Source organism: Mastigoproctus giganteus, chromosome 2 (assembly GCF_048544385.1).
Source record: "Mastigoproctus giganteus isolate SK-2022 chromosome 2, ASM4854438v1, whole genome shotgun sequence".
Taxonomy (NCBI): Eukaryota; Metazoa; Arthropoda; class Arachnida; order Uropygi; family Thelyphonidae; genus Mastigoproctus; species Mastigoproctus giganteus.
Window position 1 is genome coordinate 22,874,070 of NC_143576.1, and position 27,273 is coordinate 22,901,342.

At 37.2% G+C, this 27,273-nt stretch overlaps 1 protein-coding gene across 1 annotated transcript in view; it reads right to left on the reverse strand.

Annotated features, from left to right (window-relative positions):
• The window catches only part of LOC150089219 (protein phosphatase methylesterase 1), a 273,882-nt gene that overhangs the window by 34,103 nt on the left and 212,506 nt on the right, over positions 1-27,273 (reverse strand). The window contains exons 10-11 of the mRNA XM_090390380.1: positions 17,495-17,738; positions 586-646 (exon numbers count right to left, since the gene is read on the reverse strand). Coding sequence (XP_090246506.1) covers positions 586-646; positions 17,495-17,738 — 305 coding nt within the window. The remainder of the gene's footprint in view (positions 1-585; positions 647-17,494; positions 17,739-27,273) is intronic.

The following is a 27,273-nucleotide window of genomic DNA, read 5'->3' on the forward strand; positions in this document are numbered from 1 at the left end:
CGATATAAGAGGTACAGCAAAGAGCAAGATTATTCAAGTGCAAATGGGTATGCCTACCAAGAAAGATTTAGATTCTGTAAATTGCATTATCTGGAAATTAGACACCTGTGAGAATATCTAATTGAAGTGTTTAAGGCATTAAATGGATTAAGTAAAACTAAATGCTAATGGCATCCACAGCATTCTTGGATGGCACACACACAAACAAACTGCAATTTAAAAATAATGGTTGCAGGATAGATGTTCAAAAAATTAGCTTACAGCCAGAGAGTAATTAATTGTTGGAAAAATTTACAACTGGTGTTGTGGAAGTGAAAAGTTTGAATAAATTTATGAAAAGATTAGACAAATTATTAGAAAGGATGGGCAGATGATGGGTTATAAAATCTCTCTTTCTTTTTCCTCTTTATTATTAGTTTTTTGACCAATGTTGTATGAGCTTGCTTCCTTGTGCTATTTGCTACTACTGATACTAATAATTTAACACGCTAAAAAAAAAAAAAAAAAAAAAAATTGAAATAAGTTATTGGGAGACAAGGCGGAGAAGATTAGCAATTAAAACTGAAAAACTAATCTTGTACTTACCACTCCAAAACTGTTCTGTTCTAGACAAATCTATCCTCCATGTATAATGACTGCTTAAGGCCTAAATAAATGAAAACTCTTTTTAATATAGGAATTATGTGCACCATACATAAAATGTATAAACCAATGAATTTCAATAACAGATACTCAATGATGTGTTAAAAATCCATTTTAACAAGGCTGTTAAAAAACAAAACTACACATAAGTGCCTTCTATAAACACATATTAATACACACAAACAGACATCAATAATGAGAATGAAGTTTCTTAATGCTAATAAACTTTTATATGTGGTGCAACCTCAAAATAGTGAGCATAACACAGGGGACAGATGTCACTCCTGAATTATAACAGGACATACTATAAATGAATGTTCAAGTTATAAAAATATTCTCTCTCCTTACATTCTTCTTCTTCCGGTCATATAGCTCCCTGGGGAGCTGTTGTGGCCACAACTCCAACTGCATTGATTGTATGCTATACGAGCAGCATTGCAAAGTGTCATGCCCAGAAGTTCACTGATCCCATCCTTTCACCTAGTTGCAGGTCTTCCTCTGCGCCTTTTCCCCTTGGTTTTTCCTTCCATTATATTCTTCAACAGAAAGTTTTCTCTTCTTACTATATGACCAAAAAACTTGAGTTTTCTTTTGTTGATGCTATGAAGAAGAATTTTAGGCCTGCCAATTTTATTCAATACCCACTCATTTGTTCTTCGATCCAAGTAAGAAATACACAGCATTCTCCTGTAACACCACATTTCAAATGCCTCGATTTTCTTCCTGTCAACTCTTTTCAGATTCCGTTGTTCACATCCATAAGTGGCAACTGGAAAAATTAACGAATCAATGATTCTCAGTTTCGTCTTTAGGGGTTGATTGTGATCTCTCCATAATTTTATCAGATCAGCGACCAACATTTTAGCAATTGCCTGTCGTCTCTTCACATTGTTTGAGCAGTCACTATTTTTATTTATTCTTGACCCTAAGTAATCAAATTCATCAACTTCTTTGATTCTTGCCCATTAACCTTCACTTTACTGGAACCAAGATAATCACCATAATTTTAGTTTTACACATATTCAGAAACAATCCTTTTTTCTTACTTGCTTCACATATTTTCCTCAGAGTTTCTTTAAGATGATCCTTAGAATTACAAATTAGCAGATAAAGGTTGTTTATCTTCAGTCCTCTAATTTTGATGCCACTCTCTAAATCTTCCAAAGCTTCACGCATGATATCTTCGGCATAAAGATTAAAAAGGTGAGGTGACAAAATACAGCCCTGCCTGACACTTTTACCTGTTGTGAAAAAGTCTGTTTCTCTAATGTTCGTTCTCACAGTTCCTTCTTGTTGCTGGTGCAGTGGCTTAATCAGCTGAATTATGTGGATTGGGAAACAAATAATAATCATCATTTCCCATAGTTTGTCATGTTGAACACAATCAAATGCTTTTGCATAATCTATAAAACATAAAACGACTGGAACATTGAATACTTTGCATTTTTCAATAATCAGTGGTAGACTTAAGATCTGATCTCTGGTTCCTCTACCCCTTCTGAAACCTGCTTGCTCTTCTGACATTTCTTCTCCTCCTTACATTATATAAGTACAAATATCAAACAAGAAAATTGCAAATTCTATTATCTTGTAATTTATAGAAAATGCAATAAATGTGAACTGCAACATAAAAATTTAATTCAGTTAAGAAAAAAATTCTTTAACTTACAGCAATCAGTCAGACAATTTCACAAAAAAAAAAAAAAAAAAAAAAGGTGACTTACTGTCCTGATCAGTAGGAGTTTTTCTAAGCACTCCTTGGCATGCACAACTTGAATCTCTGTTTCCCCAAACTGTATCACAAAGAGCATTTGCCAATGCGTTACCCAAATGAAATTTGTGGCTGACATCAATATTTTTTTTTTTTCAATTTTAATTTTATGGGCCACTTTAACTATCCTTCATATTTTCAACTCATTGTAGCTGTGAGTATAAAAGGAAAAGTTCTGCCATTATAACTAGCCATGGAGAATAAAGATTTGCCCTTGGTATTATAAGATTCCTTCCTCCATTCCAACTACATTGCAATGAATGAATGAATGCTTGATAATATATGGCACAGTAGTTTTAAAATTAAATGTTTTCAAGTTTTGTAATATTCTGACTTATTTTTGGTATGGAAAGCTTGGTAGCAGGTCACAAAATTATGTTTGTTGTATGTGAAATTGACTCTTTAATATACTAACTGCTGTGGTGTTAAGGTAAAAACTAATGCATGGGAAAAAATGGAAATTGCTGCTCAGTGTGTGCATGTTTGTGAGAAGTGTATCAAATGTAAAAACTTTTACACTGGAAATATAAACTTATATGAATATAAACATAATTTAAATATTTAATTAGGAGTAAGACAATATTTTTACAAAGTTTAGAATTTTTTCTTTGTTACATGAGAATGACCTTTATAATTCTGAAATATTATGCTTTATTATCGTTTTCAAATCTGTATTGTTAAAATGTATCATACATTTTCCCCTTTAAAATATAATAAAATACATAAAAAGGGGTTCTATAAAGCACCTTAAAAACTTATTAGTTTCACATCGGTATATAAAGTCTCGAGATTGCCGCTGTACTTGTTAACAGGAGAGATTGCTTCTACAGGGATGGGATACACTTAAATAGAAAGGGTGCAAGAATATTTGCTGATGCTATCGAGGCAGTGTTAGGTGGGTCGGAAAACTGCTAGTTTGGGGGATACAAAGACTAATAGTTTAACAGTAACCGCAGGCAGAGGTGAAGGTGATTCTTGCACAACTTCTATTAGAATAAGAAGCGACCTGGAGCGAGGGGTGTTGGGGGTTTCAGGGACGGATGGCAGTCATCATGGAATAGTTGGGTATATGGGATGTGTTAGGGTAACAGGGAATAGGCATAGGAGCATGTATGCTTGCATGTATACCAATGCTAGAAGTATAGTAAATAAATTTGATGAATTTGAAGTGTTGGTCAAGACATCAAAGGCGGATATTGTTGGGATAGCAGAGACGTGGTGTCACAAAGATATAAGGAATGCAGAACTGGAATTTGGGGAGTACAATGTGTACAGAAAGGATAGACAGGACAGAAAGGGAGGGGGTGTTATGCTGTTAATTAAGAAAAACATAAAATCAAAGGAAGTGCACCCAGTTAATATAGATGAACAGTGCTCTGTTGAGTCAGTTTGGTGTGAGATAAGCACTGCGAAAGGAAAAATAAGAGTAGGAGTGTGTTATAGGCCTAATGACTTGAATGAGTACAATGAACAATTGTACAGAGAAATAGAGTGGGCCAGTAAATCAGAATGTCTTATAATGGGGGATTTTAACTTCCCAGATATTGACTGGATCTTGTGGGTTGGTCACTCACACACTAGTCAGACGTTTGTGGAGTTATTGGATGATTGTTTTCTGCAGCAGCATGTTCGAGAGGCAACCAGAGAAAGTAACACTCTTGATCTGGTTATCAGCAGTGATCATTCGTGTATTAAGAATTTGCAGATAAAGGAACCACTAGGTGGCAGTGATCACAGTGTGCTGAAGTGGGATTTACTCAAAGAGGTAACTACCGTCAGGGGTAAAGGAAAGGGTTTTTGCTTCCGTAAAGGGGGAGTACAGTGGTCTCAGACAGTTTTTAAATTCTGTACAGTGGGATCAACTGACGATGTTACAAACAGTAAATTCTAAGTGGGAAGCATTCAAAGAATTAATCGTGGAAGCTACTAGACTTTATATACCGATTAAGAAATATCGTTCAAGGTTTAGGCCTAAATGGTTATCAAATGAACTAATGAGACTCGTGACAGAGAAGAAAAATGCATGGGATGCATATAAATTATCAGGTGACGCAGAAGCCTGTGGCAGATATAAGCTAGTCTGTAATCAGGTCACAAAGGAGGTTCGGCAGGCGAAGGCAGATTACGAGAAATCTTTGGCAAAAGATGCTAAGAAAAACAGCAAGGATTTCTTTACTTATATAAACTCTAAAAGGAAGGGGATGAATCTTATTGGTCCACTTGACATCGATGGTTCGACTGTTGATGATCCTGCTCAGATAGCAAACAAACTGAATGAGTATTTTGCATCTACATTCACACGTGAGGAATTATTACAATTTGAAAATGGAAGAAGGTTATCAAATTGTAGCAGTGTGCTTAATGATTTTGTAATAACTGAGAGCAAAGTGGAGGAGAAATTGTTGAAGTTAAACATAAGAAAGGCACCTGGGGTGGATGGGATCTATCCAGTTATTTTAAAGGAGGCGGCAAAGCAACTAAACAAACCCTTAGCCATAATTATGAGAGCATCCTTGGACTCAGGGGAGGTTCCCACGGACTGGAGATGTGCAAATGTGTCCCCAATTCACAAAGGTGGATCGAAGGGTGACACGAGTAATTACAGACCAGTTAGTTTAACTTCTGTTCCGGGTAAAATAATGGAGTCGCTGGTTAAAGATGCATTGCAGGATCATCTAGACAAGACTGCAGCAATAATTCAGACACAGCATGGGTTTGTTAAGGGAAAGTCTTGTCTGACAAATTTGATTGGTTATTATGATGTGGTCACAAAGGAACTGGATGCAAAAAATAATTTTGATATCATATACTTGGATTTCAGGAAAGCTTTGACACTGTTGCGCATGGAAGACTACTGTACAAATTGGAGCAGAATGGTATTAAGGGTAAGTTGCTACAATGGATAAAAGGATGGTTAAGTGGGAGAAGACAGAGGGTGGTAATCAATGGGTGCTGCTCTTCGTGGACTAATGATATTAGTGGAGTCCCACAGGGTTCGGTGTTGGGTCCACTGTTGTTTTGTGTATTTATCAATGATATTGATGAAGGTATATCAGGCTTAATGTCGAAGTTTGCAGATGACACAAAGGTTGGCAGGGTTGTTAATGACAGTAATGGCAGTGTGCTACTGCAACAGGATCTAGATAATTTGGGCAGATGGGCTAAGAAGTGGCAACTGAAGTTCAACCTTGACAAATGCAAAGTACTGCATATGGGTAGAAGTAACCCCCAGAGAAACGTACCAACTGTGTGGTACTACACTTAAGGTGGTAGAAAATGAAAAAGACCTGGGAGTAATTGTGCAGTCAGATATGAAGTTTTCTGAGCAGTGCAGACAGGCTGCTAGGACGGGTCATGGGGTTTTGTCAATGATATATAGGAATTTTGCTAGCAGGGAAAAGGAGGTGATTGTCCCTCTGTATAAGGCAATGGTCAGGCCACGCCTTGAGTACTGCGTACAGGTCTGGAGGCCTCATTTTAGGAAGGATGTAGATTTGCTTGAGCGTGTACAGAGAAGAGCAACACGATTGGTGAGGGGAATGAAGGGATTCTCTTACCAAGAGAGGCTTAAGTTCTGCAAATTGCAGTGGCTGGAGACTAGGCACCTGCGCGGTGATCTGATTGAGGTCTATAAGGCCTTGAATGGGTTGAGCACGCTGAATTCTGATGGGATCCTTCCACTTGTTCAGATTACCAACCTACGGGGACATAAGTTCAAATTAAGAAAGGACAGATGTAGAATAGATGTGCGGAAATTTGCCTTTAGCCAGCGGGTGGTTAATTGCTGGAACAAACTTCCATCTGTCGTTGTAGAAGTTGATAGGTTAAATAAATTTAAGGAGGAACTGGACAGGCATTTGGAGGGAATGGTGTGATTTTTTTTTTTTTTTTTGGCTGATGCTGCATAAGTTCCTACACTTGCTTTCTTGCATCATGTGCCACTACTACTACTACTACTACTACTACATAATGCAGATTTAAATCACCTATTTGAAACTCTGCATGATACAATGCATAGCAGGAACTATTTGTGTCTCACAGAGCTCAAACGAATAAACAGCACATGATGTGGCAGTTGAATCTCAAGACTTGTAGAACCCAAAGCTGAGAGGTAACTGTAGTGAGATGATTAATGTGTTAGTACTGGGGGTTTAGATGGGAACAGGCATTATGGGTGTTGTAGTAGTAATGATGGTGGCATGTGATGCAAGAAAGCAAGCGTATGAGCCTAGGTATCGGCCCAAAAAAAAACAAATTTCACACATTCATTCGCTCTAAAAGTTTGTCCAGTTCCTCCTTGAATTTATTTAAGCTATCAACTTCCACAATGACAGATGGAAGTTTGTTCCTGCAATTATAAATAAAAATAATAAATTTTCTGTTTATACTCCGGGACGACGAAACAGTCAGAGGAGTTAACAAGATAGACAGAATACAAGAAACAGCAGCGTATTCAGCAGTCACGGGTTTGAACCCCGGTCACTCAAGGCATGTGTACTTACGCACCCGCGCGCCTGACCACTAGGCTACGGCAGCCAATTAACTACCTGCTGGCTAAAGGCAAATTTCTGCAGATCTATTCTACAACTATCTTTCCTCAATTTGAATTTATGCTCCCTCAGGTTCGTAATCTGAGCAAGCGGAAGAATCCCATTAGATCTTTTCCTAATTTCACAAAACTTCATTCCTTTGATGCGGGATTACAAAAATTCACTCTTGAACATTCATCATGAATTATGGATCTGAAAAGAAAACATTAAAAAATTAATAAAAATTATAATAACATCTCTAACTTTTGGGACACCCTATATATCAGTGGTAGGATTCAGTTTAAACTGTTTAAATATATATTTCCTTTAAGCATTTCCTTCTAAATGGTAGTAAATTTCCATCAAATATTTATCCACATTCACAGGAAGGTATACAGCTCCTAAAAAGGGAGGTGTATACCTTTTTGTAAAACACTGAGGGCAACCTGCTTTTGATTTGACTTCTTTTTTTTTTTTTTATATATTATTAAAAAAGTTCATCACAATAACCTCAGGGGCTCACATCTGGTGAGTATGGGCTTATCATTCTTCTCTTTCTTGGTGATTCCCTTCTACTCTCTCTCTCTCTCTCTCTCGGAGTAATTCATAAATTTTTTTTTTTTGGCTGGTGCAGCATAAGCCTCAGGCTTATTTGTACCATATGGCTGCTCCTAATAATAATAATAATAATGGGATATAGATTTGGAATCCCACTTATTACTGCCATCTGTAGCAAATAAAAATGGTCTTTTCAGAGCCATCACTACATCTTCTTACCCTATTAATGCAATTTCACTTACTTACAATACCTGTTGTTTTTATTCGTCCATGCCATATTTTTTGCTATTTTGCTGTGGTGAAACATATTTCTGAACAATGCACCTGCATAATCATCCGTATAACTCAGAGGAAGATAATGTTTTATGACAAAAGAAGCAAATAAACATTCAGCAAGTATGACATTATCATCACTATGAAATGCTACACCTATTTATGTATTTCTTTCTATACATAACACACGTCCTTATGCTTATTTGTTGGAAATTTCTTAAATCCATCATATTTCCTGCCACTTTAAATTGAAAAATCCCATCTGCTTAAGGTACATAAAGCAAACGTGTTACCTTTTTCAGCTATTAAAATAGACGGAAAATGTTATGCATTTGTCTTCTGAAATTTTGTCTTTATCTCTTTGGCATCTTACTGAAAGACACTTAATTAGTTTTGCACTACACAAGTACATATTATGAAATGAGTGCTCAGAACAGAGAACAACACTATTATCTCGTGTTTGTATTTTGAAACACAGACTACTACAGCACAACTGATAACTAATTTAACAAATACAGGTCACTGTTGAAAAAAAGCCATGAATTAGGTTTGAATTTGAAAGTGTCTGCAATTCTACCCAGACATGATAGAAGGGAGTATATGATGAGAGCCTTGTCAATCAATTCGGCCCTGGAAAGATTGTGCAAGGCTCAAGGGGAAGAATTTTTTTCAGCCTGGACTGTACTTGTTAACAGGAGAGACTGCTTCTACAGGGATGGAATAGGATATATTTAAATAGAAAGGGTGCAAGAATATTTGCTGATGCTATCGAGGCAGTGTTAGGTGGGTCGGAAAACTGCTAGCTCGGGGGGGGGGAAGTTTTTTTTTTTTTTTTTTGGTAGTTGTTGGCGCATCGGCTTCTGTGGCCATATTGCACCTCCCAAGGTTTTTGCAGTACTTTGATCCAAGCCCGAGGCGGGAATCGAACCCGCGACCTTTGGGTTGCCGTGCAGGTACTTTACCCACTCGGCTAGCCCGGTCGGCGGGGGGGGGGAGACAAAGACTAATAGATTAACAGTAGCCACTGGCAGAGGTGAAAGAGATTCTTGCACTGCTTCTATTGGAATGAACAGAAGCCTGAAAAACACGATGCAGGATATTTCAGAGATTGCTGGGAGTGATTGCGGTACAAGAAAACACATGAGTTGTGTTAGGGTAGCTAAGAATAGAAACAGGTGCATGTATACTTGCGTGGACACCAATGCTAGGAAGTAACTAAATTTGATGAATTTGAGGTATTGCTCAAAACATCAAAGGCAGATATTGTTGGGATATCAGAGACGTGGTGTCACACAGATATAAGGAATGCAGAACTGGAATTTGAGGAATACAATGTGTATAGAAAGGATAGACAGGATAGAAGGGGAGGAGGGGTTATGCTATTAGTTAAGAAACACATAAAATCCAAGGAAGTGAAGCCAGTCGACATCGCTGGACAGTGCAGTGCCGAGTCAGTTTGGTGTGACATAAGCATTGGGAGATCAGAATTGAGAGTGGGAGTATGCTATAGGCCTAATGACTCTGATGAGTATAATAAGAAACTCTACAGGGAAATAGAGTGGGCCAGTAAATCAGAGAGTCTTATAATGGGGGATTTTAATTTCCCAGATATTGACTGGAATTTGGGGGCTGGTCACTCACACACTAGCAAGGCTTTTGTGGATTTATTGGATGATTGTTTTCTACATCAGCATGTTCAGCAGGCAACTAGAGTGAGTAATACTCTTGATCTGATTATCAGTAGTGATCACAGTGTGCTGAAGTGGGATTTACTCAAAGAGGTAACTACCGTTAGGGGTAAAGGGAAGGGTTACTGCTTTCGTATGATGGACTGAGACAGTATTTAAATTCTATACAGTGGGACCAATTGATGATGTTACCAACAGCAAATTCAAAATGGGAAGCATTCAAAGAACTTGTCTTGGAAGCTACTAGGCTTTACATACCAACTAAGAAATATTGTTCAAGGTTTAGGCCTAAATGGATGTCAGATGAACTAATGAGACATATGGCAGAGAAGAAAAATGCATGGGATACATACAAATTAACAAGTTACACAGAAGCCTATGATAGATACAAGTTGATCTGTAACCAAGTTACAAAGGAAGTTAGGCAGGCGAAGGCAGATTATGAGAAATCTTTGGCAAGGCATGCAAAGAAAAACAGCAAGAGATCTTTACTTATGTAAACTCTAAAAGGAAGGGGATGAATCAGATTGGTCCACTTGATATCGATGGGTCAACTGCTGTTGATGATCCTGCTCAGGTAACTAACAAACTAAATGAATATTTTGCATCGACATTCACACATGAGGAGTTATTCAGCGAGGGGAATGCCAGAGGTGTATTCAACTCTGGCAGTAAACTAGAAAATCTTGTAATAACTGAGAGTAAAGTGAAGGAGAAATTGTTGAAGATAAACACAAGAAAGGCACCTGGGGTGGATGGGATCTATCCAGTTATATTAAAGGAGGCAGCAAAGGAAGTAAGCAAACCCTTAGCCATAATTATGAGAGCTTCCTTTGACTCAGGGGAGGTACCCACAGACTGGAGATGTGTAAATGTGACCCCAAATCACAAAGGAGGATCAAAGGCTGAAACATGTAATTATAGACCTGTGAGTTTAACTTCTGTTCCAGGAAAATTAATGGAGGCACTGGTTAAAGAAGCACTGCAGGATCATCTAGACAAGACTTCAGTTATAGCTCAGACACAGCATGGTTTTGTTAAGGGGAAGTCTTGCCTGACCAATTTGACTGGATACTATGATGCAGTCACAAAGAAACTGGATGGATGCAGGGAATAACGTTGATATTATATACTTGGATCTTAGTAAATTAATAAGAGGAGTTTACCTCAATATAGTACGTGGAACACTTCCGTATGATACCCTCCAGAAATTAAAACGGAAAAAACGAAAAAATCGACAACTTACCGGTCCATTAAAGTAAAATATAAATAATTAAATAATCAATTTAACACAATTCAAAATCAATTCAAAACAATTAAAATTCAAATTAACGCAATTAAAAGAATAACGAAAATATTCAAAACGATCTTCCTTCCTGAAGCTGACAATGCTTTTCGACCGACTGTCGTGATCACAGGAATGAAAATCACCGAATCAGGCTAAACCTGCAACTTAAATAGTGATTATGTGTCTTCGCGCATGCGCGTAAAGGTCCACGCATCGGAGATCAAATATGGCCGCCGAACATTAACAGAATTCTCGTGTAATTTAATTTCAATGGTTTCTGCAATTAATAGTCGCGTATAATTACGTTGAACGTTAAGTATTTTGGCCTCGTTAAATAAAAAAGTATGTTTTTCGTTAACGGCATGAAAGGCTAATTCTGACGCTGCTGAACGAGAAGCACGAACTGAGGCTTCGTGTTGATTTACACGAATATTAAGAGAAAACCGCGTCGAACCCTGATACGACGAGTCGCAATCACCGCAAGAAATGTTGTATACTAGATCATTAATTTGTGTTGCGAACGCGGAAAGAACCGAGCGATTGTTCAGTATAGTGTGTAACTTCCGTATAGGCCTAGCTATAATTTTAAATTCGGTATCTTTAAAGAATCTGTTAAGCTGTTTGTGCCACTGTTCAACGTATGGGACAGAAATAAAGTATTTTTTGATATTACTATTGTTGATTGGTGCAGTATTTTGTATCCTATCCTTAGCTTGTACCCTAATTCGATTTATTGTGTTAATGGGATAACCCCTGTTCAAGAATCTGCTAGTTAATATTTGTATTTCTGAGTCCAAAGCAGAATCCGTCGTTGAATATTTATAGGCATTTAGAAATTGATTAAAGATAATCGATCTTTTGTAGGTGAACGGGTGGTAGCTATTATAATGTAGAAGCATACCGGTGTTTGTGGGTTTTCGATAGATGCTAAATTGTATTTTGTTCGAGTCCCGGGTAAGCGTGAAATTTAGAAAGTTTAATGATTTAGTATCCGTATCTTCCCTTTCCAATGTAAATTTGAGTCTAGAATGAATATTATTAAACGAATGTAAAATGTCTTGGATAGTACTACTATCGGTAATAACTAGAACATCGTCTAAATACCTCCCATAGTATGTGATACGGGGACGAAAAGGTGTCAAATGTATCTGCTCAATCGTTGAGAGATAGATCTCTGACATTAAGCCACTCAGGCTCAAACCCATTGGTAATCCAAAAATTTTCTCTTAATATTCGTGTAAATCAACACGAAGCCTCAGTTCGTGCTTCTCGTTCAGCAGCGTCAGAATTAGCCTTTCATGCCATTAACGAAAAACATACTTTTTTATTTAACGAGGCCAAAATACTTAACGTTCAACGTAATTATACGCGACTATTAATTGCAGAAACCATTGAAATTAAATTACACGAGAATTCTGTTAATGTTCGGCGGCCATACTTGATCTCCGATGCGTGGACCTTTACGCGCATGCGCGAAGACACATAATCACTATTTAAGTTGCAGGTTTAGCCTGATTCAGTGATTTTCATTCCTGTGATCACAACAGTCGGTCGAAAAGCATTGTCAGCTTCAGGAAGGAAGATCGTTTTGAATATTTTCGTTATTCTTTTAATTGCGTTAATTTGAATTTTAATTGTTTTGAATTGATTTTGAATTGTGTTAAATTGATTATTTAATTATTTATATTTTACTTTAATTATTTATATTTTACTTTAATGGACCGGTAAGTTGTCGATTTTTTCGTTTTTTCCGTTTTAATTTCTGGAGGGTATCATACGGAAGTGTTCCACGTACTATATTGAGGTAAACTCCTCTTATTAATTTACTAATATTATTATCAACGTAGAACATATTGAGTATTACAGCTCTGATTCATACTATCTAATTAATTTCCAAACTCTTATTGACTATTTCATTCACTTCCTGTCTCTCCAGTAGTATACAATCGATACACAGAATTATGGGAGATTTTTTGAATGGCTTGGTACAAAATTACATTAAATCTACACTAAGGTACTCGGCCCAAAGTTACCATATTTCTTTCCTAAAATATTGCCTTCAAAACAACATCGTTTCGAAGTTTGCCAGGGTGAATTTAAATCAAAAAATTTCAGGCATAAAACAACTATCACTGGCGACATCACGTAATATTGTTAAGCTTGCCTTAAAATCTCGATATTCGGATAAACAAAAATACCTTTCCCAGGTTAGGAAGCTTCGCGATAAATTAAAAAATTATCTACATCCGAACGATTGGTCTGTATTGAAGACCTCCATAGATTTGCGAAGGGAAGCACAAGCCTCAGAGATAAAAAACAGACACGTTAATAAGTTGCAAACATTATCGAATAGTTCAAGACACGTTCATGCGAATTCTAACACATTGTCGCGAGCTTGCGACCAAGTTCACACGAGTTGGGTGACATCCCCCCCCCCCACAGACACATAACGCACTACCACAGAATATGTCGGCTAGTTCACGAACACCCCCTCACTCAGTATCCAACGAACCGACATATCAACAGGTTACAAATCTTTCCTCGTGTACACTATCGCAGGACCAGATTTCACTTTTATCCAAAGGATTAAATTATAATTTACCACCTCGAAAGCTGCCAAAAAAAAAACAATGCATAATTGATATTGAATTTGGACTTCGTAGTGTTCCACAAAAAGATGTATTTATTCAACAAGTTAACCAAGTAGTGAATAACATAAAAGAAACGCGACTTCCTAAATTGAATACACATGACAGTTCAGCTTTACGAGAACTTCGAGAAAATAAGGACATTATTATACAGAGGGCAGATAAAGGAGACACAGTAGTAATACTAGATAAACATGATTATATTAATAAGTTAGATTCAGTTGTGTCTGATACCTCCACTTATCGTGAAGTGGACCCGACACTGTTTACCAATTTGGTAAATCAATACAATAAAACGTTAACCACATATCGTAAAAACGACTACATTACTATGGTTCAGTTGAAGGAATTGAAGTCCAGAACATACAATATTCCTGCACTTTTTGGTCAGGTAAAATTACACAAGCCTGGATTTCCGATTCGACCTATTGTTTCCTACAGGAACTCGGCATTTTCAGCCTTAGCCACATATGTATATAACATTATAAAACCTTTTAGACAGGTTATACAATTTGGGATTCAGAATTACGATACATTATTTAATAATCTTAAAGACTGTAGACTCGGCGACAATGACAATTTATTCTCATTAGATGTTACCTCATTATATACGAATGTAAACGTTGAATACACATTAGATATTATTTGGGATATGTTAAATAAAAACTCGACACCGATTAATTATACGAAGCTGCCTATTAAGGAAATTTTTCACTTAATTAAACTATTAGTTGAGGCTAACTACATCACCTTTCGAGACAAGGTGTACAAACAAATTTTTGGATTACCAATGGGTTTGAGCCTGAGTGGCTTAATGTCAGAGATCTATCTCTCAACGATTGAGCAGATACATTTGACACCTTTTCGTCCCCGTATCACATACTATGGGAGGTATTTAGACGATGTTCTAGTTATTACCGATAGTAGTACTATCCAAGACATTTTACATTCGTTTAATAATATTCATTCTAGACTCAAATTTACATTGGAAAGGGAAGATACGGATACTAAATCATTAAACTTTCTAAATTTCACGCTTACCCGGGACTCGAACAAAATACAATTTAGCATCTATCGAAAACCCACAAACACCGGTATGCTTCTACATTATAATAGCTACCACCCGTTCACCTACAAAAGATCGATTATCTTTAATCAATTTCTAAATGCCTATAAATATTCAACGACGGATTCTGCTTTGGACTCAGAAATACAAATATTAACTAGCAGATTCTTGAACAGGGGTTATCCCATTAACACAATAAATCGAATTAGGGTACAAGCTAAGGATAGGATACAAAATACTGCACCAATCAACAATAGTAATATCAAAAAATACTTTATTTCTGTCCCATACGTTGAACAGTGGCACAAACAGCTTAACAGATTCTTTAAAGATACCGAATTTAAAATTATAGCTAGGCCTATACGGAAGTTACACACTATACTGAACAATCGCTCGGTTCTTTCCGCGTTCGCAACACAAATTAATGATCTAGTATACAACATTTCTTGCGGTGATTGCGACTCGTCGTATCAGGGTTCGACGCGGTTTTCTCTTAATATTCGTGTAAATCAACACGAAGCCTCAGTTCGTGCTTCTCGTTCAGCAGCGTCAGAATTAGCCTTTCATGCCGTTAACGAAAAACATACTTTTTTATTTAACGAGGCCAAAATACTTAACGTTCAACGTAATTATACGCGACTATTAATTGCAGAAACCATTGAAATTAAATTACACGAGAATTCTGTTAATGTTCGGCGGCCATATTTGATCTCCGATGCGTGGACCTTTACGCGCATGCGCGAAGACACATAATCACTATTTAAGTTGCAGGTTTAGCCTGATTCGGTGATTTTCATTCCTGTGATCACGACAGTCGGTCGAAAAGCATTGTCAGCTTCAGGAAGGAAGATCGTTTTGAATATTTTCGTTATTCTTTTAATTGCGTTAATTTGAATTTTAATTGTTTTGAATTGATTTTGAATTGTGTTAAATTGATTATTTAATTATTTATATTTTACTTTAATGGACCGGTAAGTTGTCGATTTTTTCGTTTTTTCCGTTTTAATTTCTGGAGGGTATCATACGGAAGTGTTCCACGTACTATATTGAGGTAAACTCCTCTTATTAATTTACTAATATTATTATCAACGTAGAACATATTGAGTATTACAGCTCTGATTCATACTATCTAAATACTTGGATCTTAGAAAGGCTTTTGATACTGTTGCACATGGAAGACTGCTGCACAAATTGGAGCAGTGTGGCATTGGAGGGAAATTGCTGCTATGGATAAAGGGGTGGTTGAGGGGGAGAAGACAGAGAGTGGTAATCAATGGACACTGCTCATCGTGGACTAATGTTATTAATGGATTCCTTCAGGGTTCAGTGTTGGGTCCATTATTATTTTCTGTATTTATAAATGATATTGATGATGGTATATCAAGCTTAATGTCCAAGTTTGCAGATGATACGAAGGTTGGCAGGGTTGTCAAGGACACTATTGACACTATTATGCTGGAACAGGATCTGGAAAGGTTGAGCAGATGGGCTGAGAGGTGGCAAATGAAGTTTAACATTGAGAAATGTAAAGTACTACATATGGGAAAAAGCAACCCCAGAGCAACGTATCAACTCTGTGGTACTACACTGACAGTGGTAGAGAATGAAAGGGACCTGGGGGTGGTTGTACAGGCAGATATAAAGTTCTCTGAGCAGTGCAGACGGGCTCCAAGGGTGGCTCATGGTGTATTGTCAATGATATATAGGAATTTTTCTAGCAGGGATAAGGAGGTGATTATTCCCTTGTATAAGGCAATGGTCAGGCCACACCTAGAGTACTGTATACAGGTCTGGAGGCCTCATATCAAGAAGGATGTAGAGCTGCTGGAACAAGTACAGAGAAGGGCAACAAGATTAGTGAATGGAACAAAGGGGTGCTCTTACGAAGAAAGGCTTAAGTTTTGCAAATTACAGTGTCTGAAGACTAGGCAACAGCGAGGTGATCTGATAGAGGTGTATAAAGCCTTGAATGGTTTGAGCATGCTCAATGCTGATGGGATTCTTCCTCTTGCTCAGAATAATCACCTGAGAGGGCATAAATTCAAATTGAGGAAAGACAGATGTAGGATAGACGTGCGGAAATTTGCCTTTTGCCAGCTGGTGGTTGGTTGGTGGAACAGACTTTCATCCCTTGTCGTGGAAGTCGATAGCCTAAATAAGTTTAAAGCTCAGCTGGACAGGTATTTCGAACGAACAGAGGGGTGAAGTGGAAGTGGGTTTTTTTTTTTTTTGTTTTGGATGATGCTGCATAAGCTTGCTTTCTTGCATCAAATGCCTCTACTAATGCTAATGCTAATTCATTAACAAAAATAAGCAGAAATTCAAAAATTAAAAAAAAAAAAAAAAAAACAATTTTAACATAGTTTTATTATAATCTTTGGATTATTTTATACTATTAAATTTTGATAAATGGTTGAATAAATTTTGTCTTCTACGCAACAGTGCAAACAAGGATGAACTTTGTAAAACACCTTTCTGGGATATGAAAAAAAAAAAAAAAAAACCTAAAGCTTTCCTTTGTTTTCAGTGCTTGATCATCAGTACCATAATGCTTGAGTTAAAAGTAACTATTCACAAAGAAAATATGGGGAAAAAAGCCAAGACTACAAATATGATTTTCATTAACAAAAATAAGCAGAAATTCAAAAATTAAAAAAAAAAAAAAAAAACAATTTTAACATAGTTTTATTATAATCTTTGGATTATTTTATACTATTAAATTTTGATAAATGGTTGAATAAATTTTGTCTTCTACGCAACAGTGCAAACAAGAATGAACTTTGTAAAACACCTTTCTGGGATGTGAAAAAAAAAAAAAAAAAACCTAAAGCTTTCCTTTGTTTTCAGTGCTTGATCATCAGTACCATAATGCTTGAGTTAAAAGTAACTATTCACAAAGAAAATATGGGGAAAAAAGCCAAGACTACAAATATGAAATTAAAATTATAATAATAATTTCAGAACGCAAAATAAAATTGCTAAATTAAACATTTGGTAAAAAAATAAAATAAAAATAAATAAATAACTTTACCGGAGAAGCTGGCTGTTTGAAGACTCCATCAGTAGAACTAGAGTTTAGTGTGTCTGATTTTTTTACTGTATTTTTCTCTGCCTCATCAATTTCCTCTTCTTCAGGAATACTAAAAGTAGGCGAGCTTCTTACACTAGTGGTTTGAAAGTAACTGCCAGGAGATAAGTCTTTGTCCACTGATTCTTGCTGGAAAGAGTCTGTCTGCCTGTTGAAATCTGTTGTTGCTGGTCTATTCAAGGTGGTGCTACAAGATTATTAATGCCGTTTAATAATTACTACTAACAAATGAAGGAACAGCAACAAAAATTATTTTTTGTTAAATTGGTGATCTTTGTTAATGAGTTAGCGGTATTGAAATTATCTTTTTGGAGTAAATAAACTAACAATCACAGTAATGTCTTTCACTATATACATGCAATATTTACAATAAGCAATATTTCAGTGTTAAAAATATTGATAAGAAAGGGATTTTTATTTTTGCTGAATTATTTGCAATTTGCATTATAAAATATAAACATTCATTTAAAAAATAAAATAAAACCAGTATTAATTAACCAGCATGAATTTTTATTTATTTATTAATATTATTATTTTTTTTTTTTTTCAATTCTGCTGTGACCATAATTACCTTTCTAAACATTCTAAAGTACAGGTCAATAGCACTAAACTTCATTTTAAATGAACAACAAGAGTCAAAGGAGTTTGAACTGGTTGCTGTGAACTTAACAGTTCACAGGAACCAGCATGTGATAACAGAAACCATAAAATGGACACTCAAGCACAGATTTTACTCAGTACCCTTCACAGGAAATCCATTTATTGATTCAGCAAGTTAAATCACACCTCTATTTCTGCCAAAGAAACATTATCAAAGTACCTGAAGAGGAGGATCAAGTTTCACTTGATTCTCTCTCCCTTCCCCCACTAACTGCTGATGCCATAGGCCACACTGCTTAAGGCATCTGCAACTCTATAAATGTGAAGCTAGTTCCTTTTCCATTTGAGGAAATGAAAAGATGCAGTGGGGGAAACTTGCTATAAGTTGTTTGATCTTCTTCCATATTACATAACAGTCAAAACCTCTGGTGATGGTTGAAGTAAATCTAGCATAGAAGTCCTTTTTGGTTTGTTTTCTAACTTACTATTAATAGTGGCAAATGATGCAAGAAAGCAAACTAATATAGCACCGGCCAAAAAAATCCCATTTCACCTCCATCTTATCCAACAGTACTTCCTTGAATTTATTCAAACTATCCACTTCCATAACAATGGATGGAAGCTTGTTCCAGCAATTAACCATCTGTTGGCTGAGGGCAATCTTCTGCACATTTATTCTGTAACTGTTATTCCTCGCCTTTAATTTATGTCCCCTCATGTGCATAGTATGAGCAAGAATCCCATTAGCATTGAGTTTTCTCAAGCAATTCAAGGACTTAAATACCTCAATCAGATTACCTTGCAGGTGCCTAGTCTCCAAACATTGCAATTTGCAGAACTGAAGCCTTTCTTGGTGAGAGCACCCCTTTGTTCCTCTCACCAATCTCATTGTCCTTCTCTGTACCCATTCCAGTAGTTCAACATCCTTCCTAAAATATGGCCTCCAGACCAGTATGCAGTACTCAATGTGTGACCTGACCATTGCCTTATAAAATGAGGTAATCACCTCCTTATCCCTCCTAACAAAACTCCAGTATAGCATTAACAAATACCCAGCAGCCTGTCTGCACTGCTTAGAGAACTTCATATCAGACTGCACAATTACCTCCAGATCTCCTTTTCATTCTCCATTACCTTAAGTGTAGTGCCTGGGTTACTCTGGGTTACTGCTATCAATATGCAGTACCTTGCATTTGTCAGTATTAAACTTCAATTGCCATTTCTCAGCTCATAACCCTAATTTTTTTAGATCTTGTTGCAGCAGCATACCTTCATTACTGTCATTAGCCATTCTGCCAACCTTTGTATCATCTGCAAACTTAGACATTATGCTTGATATACACTCATAACTATCACTAATAAATACAGAAAAAAACAATGGACCCGCCCAGCACCGAACCCTGCAGTACTCCACTATTAATTAACATTAGTCCACAAAGAGCAGTGTCCAATGATAACCACTCTCTGTCTTTTCCCACTCAAACATCTCTTAATCCATAGCAATAACTTTCCCTTAATGCCATACTGCTCAAATTTGTACAGCAGGTCATTTTTTATGCAACAGTATCAAAATCTTTCTTGAAATCTAAGTATATGATATCAAAATTATTTTTGATACTCCCATAATTATGACTAAGCATTTGTTTACCTCCATTGCTACCTGCCTTAATATAAGTGGATAGATCCCATCCACCCCAGGTGGCTTTTTTGTTTAGCTTCAACAATTTCTCTTCAATTTCTTTCAGTTATTCAATTTCTCTCAAAAAAAAAAAAATCATTTAGCTCCCTGTTAGCATTTGATAAACTTCTAGCAATTCCTTATCTAAATAATTCCTTATTAATGCAGATTCAAAGTACCTATTCAGTTTGTCAGCATCCTGGGCAGTATCATCAATAGTTAAGTATGTTAAGTATCACCAATAGTTGGTATGTTAAGTCTAGTAGCATCTGTAATTACTTCCTTGAATGATTCCCATTCTAAATGGGAATCATTCAAGGTAATATCATCTGTTGGTAACATCATCAGTTGGTTCCACTGCATAGAATTTAATAATAATCTGATAAGCTGTAGCCACCCTTGTGAAAGCAAAAGCCCTTCCCTTTACTCTCGACAGTAGTTATGTCTTTAAGTTAATCCCAGATAAGTACACTGTAATCATTGCCATCCAGTGGGTCTTTTACCTGCAGGTTCTTAATGCATGAAGAATTTCTCCTGATAAGCTGATCAAGGGTTTTACTTTCTCTTGTTGCCCCTAATATTCTTCTGTAGAAAACAGTCGCCCAATAAATCCACAACAAAAGTCTTGCTAGTATGTGAGTGATCATCTCCCAAATTCCAGTCAATATCCGGAAAGTTAAAATCTCCTGTTATAAGACTTTCTGATTTACTGGTCCCCTCTATTTCTCTATATATTTGTTTGTTATACTAATCACAGCCATTAGGCCTAATGACTGTTATACTCATCACAGCCATTAAGCCTATAACATACTCTTACTGTCATTTTCGTTTTCTCAGTTCTTACATAACACCAAATTGACTCAACGTTGTACTCGCCATCAGTGTCAAATGGATGCACTGTCTTAGATTATATGCATCTTAACTAAGAGCATAACCATTGTCCTCCTCTTCTATCCTTTCTGTACACCAACAGCCTTGTGAAGAAACACATACTGCATGCCCAAAGATTTTTCTTGCTTGCAATCTCAAGAGCCTGCAGAACAGTGTCCACAGTTGCACTCCATGTCATCTGCTGCAAGCAACCAATCCAACATGAAGTAGCCTTCCACCATCTTCAATACTGCAGAAGGAAGAGCCTCCCCGCAAGAAACAGAGAATATGCAATAAACCTGAACATGTCAACTGAATAAGAGAATAATCCAAGAAATGGCGGAGGAGTGGAAAAGGGAGTGGACTGGCTCGGTGCAAGGAAGAACCATGTGTCAATTCCTACCAGAAGCTAAAGTATTAGACAAACAATACACTACATGGTTTCAGGCCTGGAATTCATCTATCATTTTTGCTGACAAGACATGGCAGCATAAACTCAAAGTTATACTCTCTTGGACTAACAGACTTGCTTCTCTGCCCCTGCAGATCACCAGAGACAGTCAATCACATCTTCCAATGCCACATTCACAAAGTCAATCACATCTTCCGTTCACCTTCAATTTTTTTTGGGAGAGGCTCCTCTCCAGAGGAACCTCTTCCTGGGCATACCATCGGGACCTAAGAGCACAGCTACAAATAATCACTGAAGTATGTGATCAAGAAATTGCCAAAAAGTCTTATCTCGACTCCTCAAAGATTCACCTCATTCGCTGACTTTGTGGACAACCTCTTCAAATGCAGGCGAAGAATCCTTACTATTTTAAACAGAACCCGGACACAGATGGACACTGATTTGGACACTCACCAACAATGACAAAGACAAAGGCATGATGTCAAGCTGAAGAATCCTAATCAGAATCAAAGGGTTCCACTGTCCTAACTCTACTTTTCTTAAGGGATGCCTCTCTCTTCCATCCTCTACTGCCTAAAACTTTACCCCTCCCCAAAACTTGACTTCTCCCACTAACATACAATCTTCCGTTCACCTTCAATTTTTTTTTGGGAGAGGCTCCTCTCCAGAGGAACCTCTTCCTGGGCATACCATCAGTGCAATGTGGACCCTGGCACATGATGGGAGGCAGGGGCAATGAACAGACTTGTTCTATGCCCCATGTCTGCAAAGAAGCCAGGAGCTGGCAGACAACATTCAACAAAGCCTACACTCACCACACTGCGGGCATTGGCAGATGCCTCATACAGATGCTACAGTGGGGGGAACCGTGGAGAACTGCCATAAAACATAAACACATTTTAACATTTTGTCTTTTCAGTACACACTGTGCTCTCCATATTCAAATTCTACATCCCTTATGCCTGAGTGACACCATGTCTCTGATATCCCTGCAATTTCTGAATTTATTGATGAATTGAATACTTCAAATTAGTGTTATTTAAGTACTATGCTACTAGCATTACCGTACATGCAAGTAAACATGCACTTGTTACTCTCTGTTACCCTAACACAGTCCATGCATTTACTTGTTCCACGTGCATGATAACCCACAGCAAGGCTTCAACTTTGCTTTCCCGGGTGATGCATGTTCCAATAGAAGCGTTGCAAGATCACTTTCATTTCTACCTACAGCTCTAATTAATTAATCAGTCTGTGTATCCGTCTCCCCCCAAGTTAGCAGTTTTCCGACCCACCTAAAATTGCTTCAATAGTATCAGCAAATATTCTTGGACACCTTTTATTTAAGTGTACCCCATCCCTGTAAAAACAGTCTCTCCTGTTAACAAGCACACACTGCTGAGAAAATTTCTACCCCATGAGATGGGGTAGAAATTTTAAATCATTATTTAACTAGTATCTAAGGTGATTACATTTAGCACCGTCACTATGCAATGAAATGCCATAATGTGAAGTTAAACTACTTAATCACACAAATATATACACTATATTTTATTTCTTTTTGTTCAAATTTTAAAATATTTCATTTCACACTTCTTATCACTGAAAGCTTAACACCAATTGTGTTTTTTATATCAAAAATTGTTTAAAAGCCAATATCATACTCCTTTGGAAATAATTACAATTTTTATCTTCTAGTGTGCGAATATCCAGTTTCTGTTTTAAGGTTAACAAAATATGTTTAGGTTTTTCACTAACCTTATGGTATTTTTTTGATATCATAATGGATGTACAGGTTACAGATATCAAAAATAAATACACTTACCCAACTAACCAATACTGTTAATGGCTGCAGCTGAGAGAACCCTCAATACCTCTGGTGTGTCACTTTTTATGTTAACAGTTAATACACTATTTTCAACTTTCTAAAAAAATTTTAAGTTCATATTTTAATATAAATAAATTGTTGCCTTTACACATTACTGTTTTTATTTAATGTATTTTTATAATGCTTCATTATTTAATTCATAATGTTTTTGTTACTGGGTTGGTGGGTGATGAAACTGTTCATTTTTTAATATACAATGTTTAAAATGTGCTGCTTGAACATGCTTTCCAAGTGAAAGATGCTTGCTAGTCAAGTTTTCACTGTATGTTAGTATTAGTACTAGCAGGGACAAATGATACAAGGACTGCTGGGAGTCATTGCGGTACAAGTAAACACATGGGTTGTGTTAGGGTAGCTAAGAATAGAAACAGATACTTGCGTGTACACCAATGCTAGGAGTTTGGTAAATAAATTTGATGAATTTGAGGTATTGCTCAAAACATCAAAGGCAGATATTGTTGGGATATCAGAGACGTGGTGTCACACAGATATAAGGAATGCGGAACTGGAATTTGGGGAATACAATGTGTATAGAAAGGATAGACAGGACAGGAGGGGAGGGGAGGAGGGGTTATGCTATTAGTTAAGAAACACATAAAATCCAAGGAAGTGAAGCCAGTCGACATCGATGGACAGGGCAGTGTCGAGTCAGTTTGGTGTGACATAAGCATAGGGAAATCAAAATTGAGAGTAGGAGTGTGCTATAGGCCTAATGACTCTGATGAGTATAATAAGATATTGTACAGGGAAATGGAGTGGGCCAGTAAATCAGAGAGTCTTATAATGGAGGATTTTAATTTCCCAGATATTGACTGGAATTTGTGGGTTGATCACTCACACACTAGCCAGGCTTTTGGGAATTTATTGGATGATTGTTTTCTACATCAGCATGTTTGTGAGGCAACAAGAGGGAGCAATGCTCTTGATCTGATTATCAGTAGTGATTTTTCATGCATTAAGAATCTGCAGATAAATGAACCACTAGGTGGCAGTGATCACAGTGTGTTGAAGTGGGATTTACTCAAGGAGGTAACTACCATCAGAGGTAAAGGGAAGGGTTTTTGTTTTCGTAAAGGCGACTATGATGGTCTGAGACAGTATTTAAATTCTATACAGTGGGACCAACTGATGATGTTACCAACAGCAAACTCAAAATGGGAAGCATTCAAGGAACTAATCTTGGAAGCTACCAGGCTTTACATACCAACTAAGAAATATTGTTCAAGGATTAGGCCTAAATGTTGTCAGATGAACTAATGAGACATGTGGCAGAGAAGAAAAATGCATGGAATACATACAAATTAATGGGCGACATGGAAGCCTATGATAGATACAAGTTGGTCTGTAACCAAGTCACAAAGGAGATTAGGCAGGCAAAGGCAGACTACGAAAAATCTTTGGCAAAGGATGCAAAGAAAAACAGAAAAGAGTTCTTTACCTATTTAAACTCAAGAAGGAAAGGGATGAATCAGATTGGTCCACTGGATATTGATGGTTCAACAGTTCAGGATCCTGCTCAGGTGGCTAACAATCTAAACGAGTATTTTGCATCTACATTCACGCATGAGGAGTTATTCAGGAAGGAGAATGACGTAGGTAAAGTAGACACTGGCAGTGAGCTAGATGATTTTGTAATAACTGAGAGGAAAGTGGAGAAGAGATTGTTGAGGATAAACATAAAAAAGGCACCTGGGGTGGATGGGATCTATCCAGTTATATTAAAGGAGGCAGCAAAGGAAGTAAGCAAACCCCTAGCCATAATTATGAGAGCTTCTTTGGACTCAGGGGAGGTACCCATAGACTGGAAATGTGCAAATGTAACCCCAATTCACAAAGGAGGATCAAAGGCTGACACAAGTAATTATAGACCTGTTAGTTTAACTTCTGTTCCAGGAAAATTAATGGAGGCACTGGTTAAAGAAGCACTGCAGGATCATCTAGACAAGAATTCAGTTATAGCTCAGACGCAGCATGGTTTTGTTAAGGGCAGGTCTTGCCTGACCAATTTGATTGGATACTATGATGTAGTCACAAAAGAACTGGATGCAGGGAATAACTTTGATATTATATATTTGGATCTAGAAAGGCTTTTGATACTGTTGCAGATGGAAGACTGCTGCACAAATTGGAGCAGTGTGGCACTGGAGGCAAATTGCTGCTATGGATAAGGGGATGGTTGAGTGGCAGAAGACAGAGAGTGGTAATCAATGGACACTGCTCAACGTGGACTAATGTTATTAGTGGAGTTCCTCAGGGTTCAGTGTTGGGTCCGTTGTTGTTTTCAGTGTTTATGAATGATATTGATGATGGAATATCAAGTTTAATGTCCACGTTTGCAGATGATACAAAGGTTGGCAGGGTTGTTAAGGACACTACTGACGCTATGCTGCTGCAACAGGATCTGGAAAGGTTGAACAGATGGGCTGAGAGGTGGCAAATGAAGTTTACCATTGACAAATGTAAAGTACTACATATGGGAAACAGTAACCCCAGAGCAACGTATCAACTCTGCGGTACTACACTGACAGTGGTGGAGAATGAAAAGGACCTGGGGGTAATTGTGCAGGCAGATATGAAGTTCTCTGAGCAGTGCAGACGAGCTGCAAGAGTAGCTCATGGTGTCTTGTCAATGATATGCAGGAATGTTTCTAGCAGGGATAAGGAGGTGATTATTCCCTTGTATAAGGCAATGGTTAGGCCACATCTTGAGTACTGTATACAGGTCTGGAGGCCTCATTTCAAGAAGGATGTAGAGCTGCTGGAATGGGTACAGAGAAGGGCAACAAGATTAGTGAATGGAACAAAGGGTTGCTCTTACGAAGAAAGGCTTAAGTTTTGCAAATTACAGAGTCTGGAGACTAGGCACCGGCGAGGTGATCTGATAGAGGTGTATAAGGCTTTGAATGGTTTGAGCATGCTCAATGCCAATGGGATTCTTCATCTTGCTCAGAATAATCACCTCAGAGGGCATAAATTCAAATTGAGGAAGGACGGATGTCAGATAGATGTGCGGAAATTTGCCTTTGGCCAGCGGGTGGTTGGTTGGTGGAACTGACTTCCATCATTTGTTGTTGAAGTTGATAGCCTAAACAAATTTAAGGCTCAACTGGACAGGTGTTTTGAACGAACGGGGGGGGGGGGGGAATGAAATGGGAGTGGTGTTTTTTTTTTTTTTTTTGGCTGATGCTGAATAAGCTTGCTTTCTTGCATCATATGCCTCTACTAATGCTAATGCTAATATACTTATAAAGCATCAGCAAAAAAAAAAAATATATAGATATATATATATATATTGTAGTGTTCTCTATGATCTGCTTCATGAATAAAATATACTTGGCATCTGGGTTACCATGCTATTAAAAAAATTTAATAAATGTTTTGTCATACTATCATAGTTATTTTACATATTCTACTGAGTTGTTGCTTGTACATAAAAAAAAAAAAGAAAAAAAAAAAGATGCCTTGTTACTTGGGATCTACCATGTAACATCTTCCAAAAAGTATCTGAACACTCCCATTTTCATAGTCTACCTTACTTTCTCAACAAACAAGTGACTCAGATTGGTACATAAGGAAAGTATATGAGTAACATAAGTTAGTTGTTCTCTTTGTGGCACATAAAGCTTAGATAACTTATTTTAATAGAATGATTCTGACTTGTTAATTCATGCAATTGCTGACTGCCTACACCATTCAAAGTTGATCGGAAGTCATGTTATCATGAAATGGAAGTGTGGTGGAATATCATCATTGTCTAGAAACACAGAAAGGCCAAAGCTTACTGTACACAACCAGAGGATACTTGGAAAGATAGTATAGCAATCTTGTCAGTCATTATTGTAAAATATTAACCAGAAGTTCGTGGTGAACACATTATATACAGAGCACTACAGCCTTGGTTTTCATGGGAGAAAACCATGAAAACTGAGGCTGCAGAGCTCAGCACATAAGCCAAATGTCACCACCAAAAACAATCAATTGTCACACCATGCATAATGCAAAGAATGCTGTAACTGAACCACTGGGAAGTAGAAATCAGTTCTGTGGAGTGACAAATCTCTCAATACCCTATTCTGATCAAATGGGCAATGTGAGCACAGGGCATTTAGAAAATGTCTGTTGTTGGAGGGCATTATGCCAACAACAAAGTTCCAATGAGGTAGGGTTATGGTGCAGAACTGTTTCTCATGGTATGGCCGAGGACTTCTTGTTGTGTAGGAATCATGAATGCCAATGCTTACCTTTAACATTCTGAATGATTTCATGCTCCCTAT